Genomic DNA, 14,205 nt, shown 5'->3' on the forward strand with positions numbered 1-14,205 from the left:
GCTCTCTGCTTAAGCTTGGTGTGCTAAGGTGCCATGTTCTGTGCTTGCTTCAGTGTTCACAGCCCTCTGCTACCTTAATCGTTGCTGGTTATGACCGATGGACAAAGAAAGAAAGGGCAGCTTTGTGTCTGAGACTTCAGCTCTATTTGTGGCTGTTTAGTAATAAACTGTCCTGCTTCAAATTGAGAGGTTTTGTGGGGGGGCACGGAGGGATTGTTCCTCTTCACTGAGCAGGCACCACAAATGAGTGCCTCGCTGTAAGAAGTGTAGGAAAGCTTCAGTTGCAGCTCTGGGTGACCGATGTCCCCTGGGATTGGGGTTGGGCCGCCTCTGCCCAGCCAGCATGAACTGTGTCATTGTTAATGCTTGGCTGTGAAAGAACTGGCCCTTTGAGGCCTTTTCCTTCTGTAAACAACCTAGCTGCATTTCTCGGTTCTGTGCTGAAGCCTGATGTCTTGTCTGTGCTGTGACCTGTGAGCATCGCCGAGTTTCATATTTATTACAGCAAAGAAGAAAAGATGTGAAAGGACAGCAGGAGTCTCTCGTAACTTATCAGTGAGGGGGGGGAGAGCATTCCAGGCGTGATGGGGACCTGCGAGGAGCAAAGCCTGTGTACGTGAGTCAGATGGCACCCGCCCCATCACTGCTCGCTGACTTCAACCTTCCCAGGAAGAAATTGTGATTCTGCTTTGGCAAAAAAAAAAGAAGAAAAAAAAAAAAAAAAAAAAAAAAAAAAAGAAATGCATCAGCTGGTAGAACTCACTCTGTTTAGTGCATATTTCGATATAAATGTAAATGTTTCACCCCAACGTGTTGCAGTGTGTGTGTGTGTGCATCTGCACGTGCGTCTTCCGTTCCCCTGTGTTGGTTGCTTGTTTTGTTTCTGCTGTGGGAAGTGCTGCTGGGAGCAGTGCTGCTGCTCAGGGTGGGGAGAGCAGAGAACTTCCAAACTGAATTCACAGTGTTCCCTCCTGGGATATTTAAAGTCACACTCATCTGGATCCTCACTGCTTGTTTAATCTGTCCTTATTTCCAGTCTGATTTGGTTCTTTTTCTTTACTTCTTTTCCTTTTGCTCACTGTTTTGAAAACAATGCCAAAGCTCCCAACAGTGTTCTGCAAGTGAAGGTAACTGACTTTTCTGGTCCTAGACGAGACTTTAGCTTGCTTTTGATGACTCTGTGGTTTATTTTTGATAGCTTTGAAATGTAGGGAATGCACATCACTACAAAATCAACCTTAAAGTCATTCCAGTGGAGGCAATATTTGCATCTGAACAGGAACTCAGGAGTTTGCTGTGTTCTGCTCCTGGCTCCTTATGGACTTCTGTCTGTCCCCAAGCAAATCACTCGACCCATTGGCAGCAGCAGCACCACCCATCAACTGGAAACACCGCACAGACTGCCTGAAAAGTGCTTTGAGACCCTCAGTGAGAGGACTTAGAGAAATAAAGTGCACAATAGCAGCAATGCTCACGTCTCCGTATGTTTGTCCAGCAGAGAATAGACAGAAACCTCCAGCAGAGGTGGTACATTCTAGCTCAAGTCCAGGGATGGATTCTGGGAGAATCACAGAATGGTTTGGGTTGGAAGGGAGCTGAAAGGCCGCCTGGTGCCGCTCCCTGCAGTGCACAGGGACACCCACAGCTCCAGCAGTGCTCACAGCCCCAACAGCCTGACCTGGGCTGTCTGCAGGGACGGGGCACCACCGCCTCTCTGGGCAACCTGTGCCAGTGCCTCACCGCCCTCAGTGCCAAACCTTCTGCCTCATCTCCACTCTCAATCTCCCCTCTTGTCGTCTGAAGCCATTTCCCCTTCTCCTATCGCAGACCCCACTATGGAGTCCGTCCCCTCCCTTCTCACAGCCCCTTTAGATGCTGGCAGGCCGCTCTCAGCTCTCCTTCTCCTGCCTTCTCTTCTCCACGCTGCTCAGCCCCAGCTCTCAGCCTGTCCTCGCAGGGAGGGCTTCCATCCCTGCCACCATTTCTGTGTCCCTCCTCTGGACACAGCGCTCCAACAGCTCCACGTCTCTCCTGCCCTGAGGACTCCACCTGTGGACGCAGTGCTCCAGGTGAGGTGTCACAGCGCACAGCTTTGGTTGCAGCCCAGGGTCCGCTTGGCTTTCTGTGCTGCGAGGTGCGGGGCCGGGCTGTTTCACGGGATCCCAGCGCTGCGCTCGGAGCAGAGGGCGTTGTGTGAGCACGGGGGCGTTGGGAAGGGGGGACAACAGCGGGTGCGATGCGGGCAGGAGCTGCTCACCTCTCCCGCAGCCGCCGTGCCGGTGCCGCCCCGGGCCGTCGGTCGGGGCGCGGTGAAAGCCACCCGTGCCACGTGTCACCGCTCATCGGTCCCGCAGAGCGAGGTCTCGCCGCACCGGGCGCCCCGGGGAGGCGTTGGGAGCGGGGTGGTTCCGAGCCGGGCTGCGGAGCGCCGGGCGGGAGTCGGCCCCATTCCGTCGCTGGGAACGGAGCGCGCCGCCACCCGCCGCACCGCGTTTTTCCCGCCGAGCAGCGCTACCGCCCGGCACCGCCCGCCGCCCTCCGCGTCACTTCCCCGGCCCGGCCCTATGAACGCGTGTCTCCGCCCTGACGTCACCGCCGGCCCCGTGTTTACAGCCGTCCGCGGAACGGGGCGATCCGAAGTGCCGCCGGCAGCCCCGCACCGCGCCATGGGGCTGCGCGCCCCGCCGCGCCCCTCCTGACCGCCCCGCGCCTCCCCCCGACCCGCGGCACGGCAGCCCCGAGCCGGGGATGCGGGCACGATGCCCTCTGCCGGGGCCGCCGCGCTGGCCTGGGCGCTGTTTTGGCTGCTCGCCCCTCCGCCCGCCTTGCCCGACCCCCTGGAGCCGAAGAAGAACGTGGAGCAGAAGGACGCCGTCTTCGACAGGATCTACTCGGACTGGGTGGCCGGCGACACGCTCAACATCTACGCCTTCAACCACACGGTGCTGAGGAACAGGGTGAGCCGGCGGCCGCGGCACTGCGGGGTGGGCAGCGACCGGAGGTGGCCGGGGGGTCGGTGTTCTCTTTTATGGGGTGTGTTCCCCTTTTGGGAGGTGAGTTTCCGTTTTCTTAGGGAGTGCATTTCCTATTTCTGGAGTGAGTTTCCCTTTTTGGAGATGTATTTTGTTGTGGGGTTTTTTTGTTTGTTTTTTTGGAGGAGGATGTTTCTCATTTTGGGGTTTATTTCCCATTTTTGGGGATGTTTCTCGTGTAATAGAATCATAAAACCACAGAACAGCTCCGGTTGGAGGGGAACTCAAAGCCCACCCAGTGCCACCCCCGGCCGTGGGCAGGGCTGCCCCACACCAGCTCAGGCTGCCCAGGGCCCCATCCCACCTGGCCTCGAGTGCCTGCAGGGATGGGGCACCACAGCTCTCTGGGCAGCAGTGCCAGCGCCTCACCGCCCTCACATCTAACATTATCATGTTAAGCCATCCCCTCACCATCCTATCAGCCATTCCCCCCTTGTCCTACCATTTTAGGGTTCATTACCCCAATTCGGGATTTATTACCCATTTTTGGGGCCATGTTTCCCATTTCAGAGCACATTTCCCATTCCCTGCTGCCCCGGCACCAGGCATAAAGTAGTGCCTCCGCTGACCCAGGGAAACCAGGCAGACCAGTGTCACTGCCTGGGGTGACAGTGTAGCCGGGCACTGGGGACAGCCCAGAATCCCGCAGAAGGGAGGTGTCCCCCCAGCAGCAGGGGCCGACGTGTTTGCCAGCGCAGGCTGAGCAAAGTCCACGCGCCGGGGAAGGTCCTGCCAGGCCAAAGTGTCACCTTCCCACAGACGGAGGGAGTGCGGGTGTCGGTGAACGTCCTGTCCGACCATAAGGACCTGCCCGTGCTCTTCGTGGTGAGGCAGAAGGAGGCGGTGGTCTCATTCCAAGTGCCACTCATCCTTCGGGGGCTGTGAGTATCGGTGGGGCTGAGGGTCCCAGGGCTGTTGGCACAGCGTGGCACAGCTCCCATCTGCCCTCCCCAGGTACCAGCGGAAATACGCCTACCAGGAGGTGAGCCGCACGCTGTGCCAACCGCAGACCAAGGTGGAGGTGGAGACCCAGCACTTCTTCGTGGACGTTTCCACGCTGTCCCTCAACGCCTCCTACCAGCTGCGGGTCACCCGCGTGGAGAACTTTGTGCTGCGGTGAGGGACCCCCACCCCATCCCCTGCCTGCTGTCACGGGGCTGCCCCGCTGGGTGACCCTCATCCTCTCCGTGCTCTCTGCAGGACGAATGAAGCCTTCACCTTCAATGCCACAGCGTCACAGCCGCAGGTGAGGGGCTGTGCTGGGGCAGAGGGGCGGCACCGGGGGGAACAGCGCGGGGAACGAGGTGTCCTTCTGCCCACAGTACTTCAAGTATGAGTTCCCTGACGGAGTGGACTCGGTGATCGTGAAGGTGACCTCAGCCATGGCCTTCCCCTGCTCCGTCATCTCCATCCAGGACATCCTGGTAGGATGGGGCTCAGGGTCTCAGCGGGCAGCCCTTGGTGCTCAGCTGAACTGATGGGCCCATCCCTCTGCCCAACAGTGCCCCGTCTACGACCTGGACAACAACGTGGCCTTCATTGGGATGTACCAGACCATGACCAAGAAAGCGGCCATCACGGTGCAGGTGGGTGTGGGGGGGACGTCCCACCCCATAGGGTCCCACACGTCCCACCTGGGTGCTGCTGACCCATGTCTCTCCCCAACATGGACACTGCAGAGGAAGGATTTCCCCAGCAACAGCTTCTATGTGGTGGTTGTGGTGAAGACAGAAGATGAAGCCTGCGGAGGAGCCCTCCCCTACTACCCCCTTTCCAAGCGCACCTCCCCAGGTACACACCGTGGGGCTCGTGCTGGGGATGGGGCTGGGCTCACGCCGTGGGGCTGACCGCTGGCTTTGCCTTCCCACAGATAAGCCAGTGGATCAGCACAACCGGCAGAAGATGCTGGAGGTGATGGTGTCACCGGCCATAACCTGTAAGCCTGGGTGGGAGGTGGCTCCGGGTGCTGTTAAGGGCTGGGGGCTGCTGGGTGGTGCAGGGACCGGGGGTTGCTGCTCACCCTGAGGCTCTCTGCAGCGGAGGCATACGTGAACAGCATGCTCTTCTGCCTCGGCATCTTCCTCTCTTTCTATGTCATCACGGTGCTCATCGCCTGCTGGGAGAACTGCCGGTGAGGTCCCACAGTCCCACCCTGCTCCAATCAAGGAGCCTGCCAGCCCATCCCCTCCTAGTGCAGTGTCCATCCCCAGTGCCATGCCCCCTCCCAGTGCCACATCCCAGCCCTGGTGCCGTGTCTTATCGCCATTGTCATGTCCCATTCCCGATATCGTGTCCCAGCCCTGCAGTGCAGCTCACGTCCAGTTCCTTTGGCAGGCAACACAAGAAGAAAGGGCTCCTGGCTGCCATGGACTCGCCCAGCCTGGACACGGGTGAGGGGCTGGGGGCGTGTAGGGGGGATGTGCCTGGGGCTGGTGGGTCCTTTTCCTCTTTCAAGCCTTTCCTGTGCCAAAGAGCAGAGGCAGGGATGTCCGGGGGTTTGTCTTCTCTGCTCTGGGGCTGACGTGGCTGAGCTGGGACTTGGGCAACTGACTGAATCTCTCTCTTTTTCCATGTCTTTCTGGGACCCCCAGCATCCTTACTGGGTAGGTGCCGGCACTGCTGCACACCAGGCGGGCGCAGCCCCGTGTTGGGGTGCTGATGGTGCTGTGTGTCCCCTCTTGTCTTGCAGGGCACGCCCACAGCATCCCAGACTCCTTCCTTGGGCATGCCCCCTACATGGGCTGTGGATACGGCTCCTTTGGTGAGTGCTGCACGCCGTCCCTCACCCCGTACCTACGGGGCCAGCGGCCATGCCACCATGCCCACCCCCTTTGTTTTTGCAGAGAACGGTTCCTCCTGCAGCACTGAGGCCATCACAGACAGCATGGGCTCTGCAGACGTCTCCTATGGATACGTGGGTGCGTGCGGAGCTGCCCCAAGGGCACACCAGTGATTTGCTCGCTCCATCCATGGCAGCCCCTCGTTGCCAGCCTGCAGCAGGGGCTCCAGCTGGGCATCACCAACTGGCCAGGCGGTGATACGTGGGGAGCTCCCGAGGTGCCGGCAGTGGGCTCGTGGGCTCAGCCCTCATCCTGCCCCAATAACTCTTGCTTTCCTTTAAAGCGCAGGAGCAGTTCAAGCGGCGCATCCCCTCCTCCCCGATGAGGCACCAGTACATTGCCATGGGTAGATGTTGGTCCGAGCAGGGGCGGTCCAATCAAAGCAATCTGCCCTGCCCAAACCTGACGCTGGGCACAGACCCAGCCGTGTCCTCGGCCCCGATGCGGCCACATCCCAGGGTGTAGATCTGCTCTGTGCCCCTCCCGCCCCGGCGGGGAGGTGTGGGTGTAATTGGGGTGATTGCTGCCGGTGAGGAGCCGTGGGTGCTCAGTGCAGCCCTGCTGACCTCCCTGACTCTGCTGCAGGAGAGCGGTCGCTGGAGAACGTGGCCGGCCGGCCGCGCCTGGACTCGCTCAGCTCTGTTGAAGAGGACGACTACGACACGCTGGCCGACATCGACTATGACAAGAACGTCATCCGCACCAAGGTGCGTGCTGTGCCCGTGCATTGCCACGCCGTGCCGTGCTCCGGGCGCTGCCCTCACCCTGCTTCTCCTTCCAGCAATACCTCTGTGTGGCCGACCTGGCCCGCAAGGACAAGCGGGTGCTGCGGAAGAAATACCAGATCTACTTCTGGTGAGCAGGGGGTGGCTGGAGGGCTGGGGACGTGTCCCGGCAGTGCCTCTCCCACTGTCCTGGGTGAGTGGCGGTGACATTGGTGACACTGCTGTGCCCCTCCCAGGAACATTGCCACCATCGCCGTGTTCTACGCGCTGCCCGTCGTCCAGCTCGTCATCACCTACCAGACGGTGAGCAGGCGGTGCTCCCACTCCACGCTCTGCAGCCGCAGTGGGGATGTGCCCGTGTCCCTGGCTGTTCCCAAATCTCCTCCCACTTCTCCACCGCCTCCTCTCATTGTACCCACACCTGTAGGTGGTGAATGTCACCGGCAACCAGGACATCTGCTACTACAACTTCCTGTGTGCCCACCCGCTGGGGAACCTCAGGTGGGAGAGTGGGGTCCTGGCACGGGGCGGGGCTGTGGATGTGGGTCCCAGGGCACTGACGTGCCGAACCCCCCCTGCAGCGCCTTCAACAACATCATCAGCAACCTGGGCTACGTGCTGCTGGGCTTGCTCTTCCTGCTCATCATCCTGCAGCGGGAGATCAACTACAACAGGGCGCTCATGCGCAATGACACACACGCCCTGGTAAGAATGCGCAGCCACCAGGCCGTGTCCCCAGAGAGCTCTGCTCCCCAGGTGCCAATTCCCCTCCTCTCTGCCCCTGCAGGAGTGTGGCATCCCCAAGCACTTCGGGCTCTTCTATGCCATGGGCACGGCGCTGATGATGGAGGGGCTGCTCAGTGCCTGCTACCACGTCTGCCCCAACTACACCAACTTCCAGTTCGGTGAGTGCCATCCCAGCACTGTGCTGGGAGCTGCTGCAGCCCCGCTCACCGCTCCATCCTGCAGACACCTCCTTCATGTACATGATTGCTGGGCTCTGCATGCTGAAGCTGTACCAGAAACGGCACCCGGACATCAACGCCAGTGCCTACAGCGCCTATGCCTGTCTGGCTGTTGTCATCTTCTTCTCTGTCATTGGTGTGGTGAGTGCGGGTGTGCAGCGGGGCTGGGCGCGGTGTGGGGTGGCCACTTGCCCACCTGCTGGTCATTGGACTCTCCCTGTAGGTCTTTGGCAAAGGCAACATGGTCTTCTGGATCATCTTCTCTGTCATGCACATCATGGCCACATTGCTGCTGAGCACCCAGCTGTACTACATGGGGCGCTGGAAGCTCGGTGAGGGCTGAGTGTGGGTGTGCATGGGGGTTGTGCTGCAGGCAGCAGGGATGGGAAGGGATGAGATGGGAGGGGACGAAATGGGATGGGATAGGTTGAGGTGGGGGGGGGAGGGATTGGTTGGGATAAGATGGGTTGGATTGGAATGGGATGGGATGCAGTGAAATGAGATGGATTGGATTGGGTTGGGATAGGATGGGATGCAATGGGTTGGGTTGGAAGGGGATGGGATGGGTTGTGTTGGACTGGGATGGGATGAGTTGGGTTGGGATGAGAAGGGATGGGACAATGCAATGAGATGAATTGGGTTGGGATAGGATGCAATGGGATGGGATGGATTAGGTTGGGATGGGATGGGATGCAATAGAATAGCGTGGATTGGGTTGGGATGTGATTGGATGGAATGCAATGGGATGCAGTGGTGTGGGATGGGATGAGTTGGGATGGAATGGGATGGGATGGGTTGGATTGGTTTGGGATGGGATTCAATGAAATGAGATGAGGTGTTGAGTTGGATTGGGATGTCTTGCAGTCAGATGGGTTGGGTTGGGATGGGATGCAATGGGATGGGACAGGGCCAGCTCTGTGCCCCCAGTACTACATTCCCACTCTCTGCAGACACAGGCATCCTGCGCAGGATCCTTCACGTGATGTACACAGACTGCGTCCGGCAGTGCAGTGGCCCCATGTACGTGGTGAGTGATGGCACCAGAGGGGAAGGGACACTGCTGGCCACCAGTTCAGGAGAGGGGCTGTGCCCCTTCACCCCTCTTGTCTTCCTTCACAGGACCGAATGGTGCTCTTGGTTATGGGAAACATCATCAACTGGTCCCTGTAAGTGCAGAACCAGGAGCAAGCGAGACTCCCACACAGCTTCCTCCGTGCCCAAACCCCCCCACGCCCACTGCTGCTCCCACCCTGCTTCCCTCAGCCTCAGCGACCCCCACCCATTGTCCCCATCTGGGCTGAGGATACCCAGCTCGTGACAGTTGTGAGCCAAGCACGGCATGAGCCCCCAGTGCTCCTTCAGTGCCCAGAGGAGCAGAACCAGAGGGTGGGCAGTGGGGCATGGGGGTGGAGTCCCCAGGCTGTGCTGACCCCGCTGCCTCCTCAGCGCTGCCTACGGGCTCCTTGTCCGCCCCAATGACTTCGCTTCCTACCTGCTGGCCATTGGCATCTGCAATCTGCTCCTCTACTTCGCCTTCTACATCATCATGAAGGTGCGAGCTGCAGGCTGGCCATGCGGGCACCCGTGCCTGATGGGAGGGTGCCAGGGGTGGCCCCTCGAGGGTGTGTAGTGACCCACCATCTCCTCCAGCTCCGCAGTGGTGAACGCATCAAACTCATCCCCCTGCTCTGCATCATCGGCACCTCTGTGGTCTGGGGCTTTGCACTCTTCTTCTTCTTCCAGGGGCTCAGTACCTGGCAGGTAGGTGTGCAGTCATGAGGCGTGTGGGGCCGCTATGGGGCAGACATGGTGATGGCTGCCCCATCCTGCACAGAAAACACCAGCGGAGTCCCGGGAGCACAACCGTGACTGCATCCTGCTCGACTTCTTTGACGACCACGACATCTGGCACTTCCTCTCCTCCATTGCCATGTTTGGTTCGTTCCTGGTAGGTGCTGCCCACTGCACAGATCCCACTCCCCTTCCCTGCTGCCCGTCCCACTGCTGCCCTGCTCCCCTCTGCAGGTGCTGCTGACACTGGATGACGATTTGGACTGCGTCCAGCGGGACAAGATCTACGTCTTCTAGAGCCTGGAGGAGAGGGGCCAAGCACGGTGCGGCACCCAGGGCCCTGCCGTCCCATTGCTCCCCGGTGCCACCACCCAGGGCTGTGCCAAAAGCCCAGCAGGACCCCATGGGCCGTGCCTGCGCTGTGGGTCCCCACTGGATGCTCCGTCCTCATCGCCATTCCCGCAGCAGGCCGGGGTTCCTTGGCCCCTCTGTACCTCCTGCTCACCGTACCATCCCCGGGGCTGCCCAGCACACGTCCTCGCCAAAAGCGGTTCTGGGGATGCGCTGCGGTGCCCGGCCCTAATCCTGCACTGGAACTGCGCCCATCCTTGGTGATAAGTGACACTGGAAAGGCGCTGGTGGGCTGCCCGTCCCGCAGCTCCACACACACTGGTGTGGGACCTTCAGTGCCTAACGCCCAGGTGTGGGGCATGGCAATGCCTTCGCACCCTGGGCGGCCACGGGGCTCAGCGCCTCTCGGGATTTTTATTCTCCCGTCCGCTGCTCCTGCAGTGCTCAGCACTCAGCTGGGCTCCGGGCGGCTCGCATTAAAGTCTCTGCACTTTACAGCAGCTGCCGCCTCCTGGGCACTGGGAGTGGGGTTGGGACTGGGGCTGGGGGCTCAGTGGGTTCACCCTGCCGCTGGGTGTCAGCCACACTCCGGGCGTAGGGTTCTGTGTGCTGTTAGCTGCAGGCATTGGGCTGGGGTGTGGGGGCGTTTGGCAGTCCTGGGGAAGGGGGGATGGATGTGTGGGGTCCTGGGGCTGCACCCCTCGCTGAGCACACAGAATCCCCAGAGGATGAGCTTGGAGCTGTGGCTGTGCCACGTGGGAGCTCCTGGCACCGCAGAGAGGGTCGGGTAGAGCCCAGAACGGTGTGGCTGTGCCAAACTGTGAGCCCTATCACACCCCATCCCAACATCAACTCTGCCCCCCACCCTGCTGTATCCTGTCCACCCCACCGGGGCAGAGCAATGCCCGGGACCTGTTCTGCCCTGGCAGGATGCCCATGGGATGCCCATAGCCTCGCCGCCCTGCAGTGCCCAGCCCTGGCTCAGCTGTGCTCTCCAAGAGCCCCTGTGCGCAACGCGGCCATCCCATACCCCAGCCTCGCACCCGCTGCCCCCCGTGCCCCCACCCACCAGGAGCCTCCCATCCCTGCAGTGAGCACAGGGGAAAGCCAGCCATGAAGTCAGGGCAGAAAACTCCGTGAGCGCCTGCCTATAAAAGGATTTACTTCATCAGAGCCCCCGGGCCCCGCTTCCTCCCTGCCCCAAAACCACTGGGGCTGAGGCACGCGGGGAATGCTCCAGCACGGGCTTTAGTCACTGGTTTTCAGAGTCTTTCCCCAAATATGGTGCCTGGGCCGGAGTCATGGTGTGCTGTGGGGCTGGGGGAGGGCTGGGGGCTGTCCCGTGGGCTGCTGACATCACTGTCCGGCCTTTTAGCGCAGCGTCGGCCTCCGAACTGTGCAGTGTGCTGGCACCCACCGAGCATCGCCCCTCGCCTCCCTGAGTCGCTGCTTGTGAGTCCTGCGGGGTTGATGGAGGGAGGGTGTGCTGTGGCTGCCGGCCCCTGGCATGGGGATGCTGCTGTGGGGATGAGGATGCTGCTCCCCACGTTGGGGTCCTGCTCCCTGAATTGGGATGCTGCTCTCTAGGATGGGGATGATGCCACGAAGATGGGAGTGATGCTGCTGGGTTGGAAATGCTGCTGGCTGGGATGGGAATGATGCTTTCTGGATTGGGGTTCTGCTCCCACGGAGAGGGCTGCAACTCCCTGGGCTGGAGATGCTGCTCAGGGCATGCTGCTGCCTCTGGTACTCAGCACCACTTTGCTGCCACTGCTCCGTGGCTCACAGGAGCAGTGTTGGTGGGTGCTGGCTCAACCCAACCCCAGCTGCGCAGGGGAAGCAAACACAGCCCCCAGTGGTTGAGTTCCTGCAGGAAAGGGGCATGGCACAGTGCAGGGAGACAGGTCAAGAGGTGGGTGTGGGGCTGGTCTGGGTTCAGCAGCGCTGGAGACAGGGCACAGGGCTGTCTGAAGGGCTCGTGGGTGCTGGTGGCAGAGAGTAGGCTGTATGTTCTGCTCTGCCCCACATGTGCTCTGCTCTGCTCTGCTCTGCTCTGCTCTGCCTGCTGTGCCAGGGCTCGGTGCCGTCCTGCAGGAGTTGGGAGGCTCTGCCCAGTGGATGGGGTGAGCTGGCTGCTGGGGAAGCCCAGGAAAGGAGTGGATGTGGGAACCAGGCGTGCTGCTCCATGGCCCAGCCCCAGCACCCAGCTGGCTTTAACCCAAGCAGGAGCCGGGCGGGGAGGAGCAAGGCCAGCTCTGTGAGGGTTTAGCTGCTGGCTCCCCAGCACCTCTCCCTCCTGGCACCCACCCTGACATCCTCTGGCGCTGCCCACCACAGCCACCCTCTGCTCTGCCCGCACCATGTCCTTACAAGGGCACGGGATGGCTCCTGCCATGGCCTGGCCCCACTGGTGCTGGCACGAGGACATGCTCACGGCACTCTGCTGTGCCACTGCCACCCAGCCCCACTGCCCGCTCCCTTCCTGGGTGTCTGCAGGCAGCTCCAGCCATGGCCACCCAACGCTGGGGACATCCACACCAGCAGGAGCTGGCTACTGGCTGAGCGAGATGGGCACCCCAAGCAAGGCAGATCTGGGTGGGAATCATCCACCTGTGCTACAAGGATCACGGCCGTGCTCACACCTCCAGATCTCCATTGGCATCGACGGCCACTGCCTGCCCTGGGATGAGCTCAGGGAGGATGCCATGGGATGCAGCACGCTGGGTGTGGGGGCAGGCAGCCCCTCACGGCCCCCTCCCGTTCCAGGTCTCTGCCCACCGCAGCCATGGCAAACAAGGGCCCAGCCTATGGCATGAGCAGGGACGTCCAGTCCAAGATCGAGAAGAAGTACGACGACGAGCTGGAGGACCGCCTGGTGGAATGGATCGTGGCTCAGTGCGGCTCCAGCGTGGGCCGCCCGGACCGGGGCCGCCTGGGCTTCCAGGTCTGGCTGAAGAACGGCATCGTAAGTGCAAGGCTGAAGGGTGGGAGCGCTGCGACGTGGTACAGCATGGCACAACATGGCACAGTGCGCAGAGCTCAGCCTCTCCTCTGCCCGCAGGTCCTCAGCCAGCTGGTGAACAGCCTCTACCCTGACGGCTCCAAGCCTGTCAAGATCCCCGACAGCCCTCCCACCATGGTCTTCAAGCAGATGGAACAGATTGCCCAGTTCCTCAAGGCGGCTGAGGACTACGGTGTGGTCAAGACAGACATGTTCCAGACCGTCGACCTCTTTGAAGGTGTGTGCACAGGTGGGTGGGAGGCTGCAGGCGGGGGGCTCACAGCACTCACGGCGCTGCCCTCTCATAGCCAAGGATATGGCGGCGGTGCAGAGGACACTTGTGGCCCTGGGGAGCCTGGCGGTGACCAAGAACGATGGGCATTACCACGGGGATCCCAACTGGTTCATGAAGTAAGTGGGAGCACAAACCTGGGGTTGAGGGTTGAGGTTGATGGCCCCGGGGGGTCGGGGTCCGGGGGGGCGTGGAGGTGCCCCATCGCCTCTGTCTGTTCCCTGCAGGAAGGCGCAGGAGCACAAGCGGGAGTTCTCCGAGAGCCAGCTGAAGGAGGGCAAGAACATCATTGGCTTACAGATGGGGACCAACAAGGGCGCATCACAGGCGGGGATGAGCTACGGCCGACCCCGGCAGATCATCAGCTAGGCAGCCCCCCGCCTCCCCCAGCCCCAGCCAGGACCTCCGTCTCCGCTCCCTCTGCCCCGCGTGCCGCAGCTGCTGGGGCAACGGCGACTCCAACCGCCCCTCACCGATTGGTATTTATTGAAAACAAAAAGCCAGCCAGCCCAAACGACCCTTCAGCGCATCGACCGGCAGCACGCACCGAGCGGCAGCCCCCGCGGCGATGCTGGGGCAGCCCGGCCATGCCCTGCCGTGCTCGCTCCGGCTCCCAGGCGGCCTCTCGAGCTCTCCTCTTCTCTCCGGCCTCGCACGCTCCCCGCTTCACCCCTGTGAGCCCCGCTGCGAGCTGCTCCTGCCCCGCTGTGCCGAGCCACGCTCGTGGGGACCCACGGTGCCCCATGGCCCTCCCTGGGGCGGGCGCGTGCCCCAGCACCCGGAGCCACCCTGCCTGCCCACCACCCCACACCGGCCAAAAGTCACTCCGGCAGAGATCCTTGCAAATGGGGAGAAAAGAAAATTGGCCTCGGTTTTGTACTTCGTTTTTGTCAAAATTAAAAGGTTGTTCATCTAGCGCGGCGTGCCGAGGTTTCCTCCTGCGGGCATCCAGGGAAGCCAAAGCCCTGGAGAGGCGGATGGTGCCGAGCTTGGGGTCTCTACACTCTCCCAATGGCTGCTGCCATTCCTTCTTCCACCTGCCCAGGCCCTCGCTCACCCCTGCCAGGAGCAGCCCTGGCTGCAGGGAAAGAGTACAGAGGGCTATGGGCACCCAGGAAGGCAGCTCCATGGCCCCAGCACTGCGTGATGCAGGTTCCCAACCCAAGCAAGGCTTGGGAGGGCAGAGGAGTCACGGAGTGGGGAGAGGA

At 61.2% G+C, this 14,205-nt stretch overlaps 2 protein-coding genes and 1 long non-coding RNA gene across 8 annotated transcripts; 2 read left to right on the forward strand and 1 right to left on the reverse strand.

Annotated features, from left to right (window-relative positions):
* Positions 1–694: 694 nt before the first annotated feature.
* On the reverse strand, positions 695–2,545 carry LOC146542765 (uncharacterized). The gene is made up of 2 exons (XR_014879671.1): positions 2,258–2,545; positions 695–2,168 (listed from the first exon to the last, which is right to left on the reverse strand). It is a non-coding gene; the product is annotated as an uncharacterized LOC146542765 (long non-coding RNA).
* A 47-nt stretch (positions 2,546–2,592) lies between these two features.
* Positions 2,593–10,199, forward strand: SIDT2 (SID1 transmembrane family member 2). Of its 6 annotated transcripts, none has more exons than XM_085209081.1 (28): positions 2,597–2,957; positions 3,792–3,913; positions 3,987–4,148; positions 4,233–4,278; positions 4,355–4,456; positions 4,535–4,618; positions 4,712–4,823; positions 4,903–4,968; positions 5,070–5,163; positions 5,331–5,422; positions 5,624–5,635; positions 5,722–5,793; positions 5,876–5,950; positions 6,156–6,218; positions 6,458–6,579; positions 6,654–6,727; positions 6,834–6,900; positions 7,025–7,098; positions 7,179–7,302; positions 7,385–7,502; positions 7,567–7,703; positions 7,786–7,894; positions 8,513–8,589; positions 8,682–8,728; positions 9,009–9,114; positions 9,213–9,323; positions 9,397–9,510; positions 9,588–10,199. In XM_085209081.1, exons 1-28 carry the CDS (start codon positions 2,760–2,762, stop codon positions 9,648–9,650), a joined length of 2,643 nt encoding a protein of 880 aa, XP_085065207.1. In that variant the 5' UTR covers positions 2,597–2,759; the 3' UTR covers positions 9,651–10,199. The 6 variants fall into 6 exon arrangements, with proteins under 6 accessions (XP_085065210.1, XP_085065207.1, XP_085065208.1 ...); XM_031556895.2 differs by having other exon boundaries at positions 2,598–2,957; positions 5,367–5,422; XM_085209084.1 differs by lacking the exon at positions 9,009–9,114 and having other exon boundaries at positions 2,593–2,957.
* A 903-nt stretch (positions 10,200–11,102) lies between these two features.
* Positions 11,103–13,912, forward strand: TAGLN (transgelin). Its single transcript, XM_003212755.4, has 5 exons — positions 11,103–11,156; positions 12,471–12,669; positions 12,766–12,943; positions 13,014–13,116; positions 13,225–13,912. Exons 2-5 carry the CDS (start codon positions 12,490–12,492, stop codon positions 13,364–13,366), a joined length of 603 nt encoding a protein of 200 aa, XP_003212803.1. The 5' UTR covers positions 11,103–11,156; positions 12,471–12,489; the 3' UTR covers positions 13,367–13,912.
* The last annotated feature ends 293 nt before the right edge of the window (positions 13,913–14,205 follow it).

This window comes from Meleagris gallopavo, chromosome 26 (assembly GCF_905368555.1).
Source record: "Meleagris gallopavo chromosome 26, MGAL_WU_HG_1.1, whole genome shotgun sequence".
Taxonomy (NCBI): Eukaryota; Metazoa; Chordata; class Aves; order Galliformes; family Phasianidae; genus Meleagris; species Meleagris gallopavo.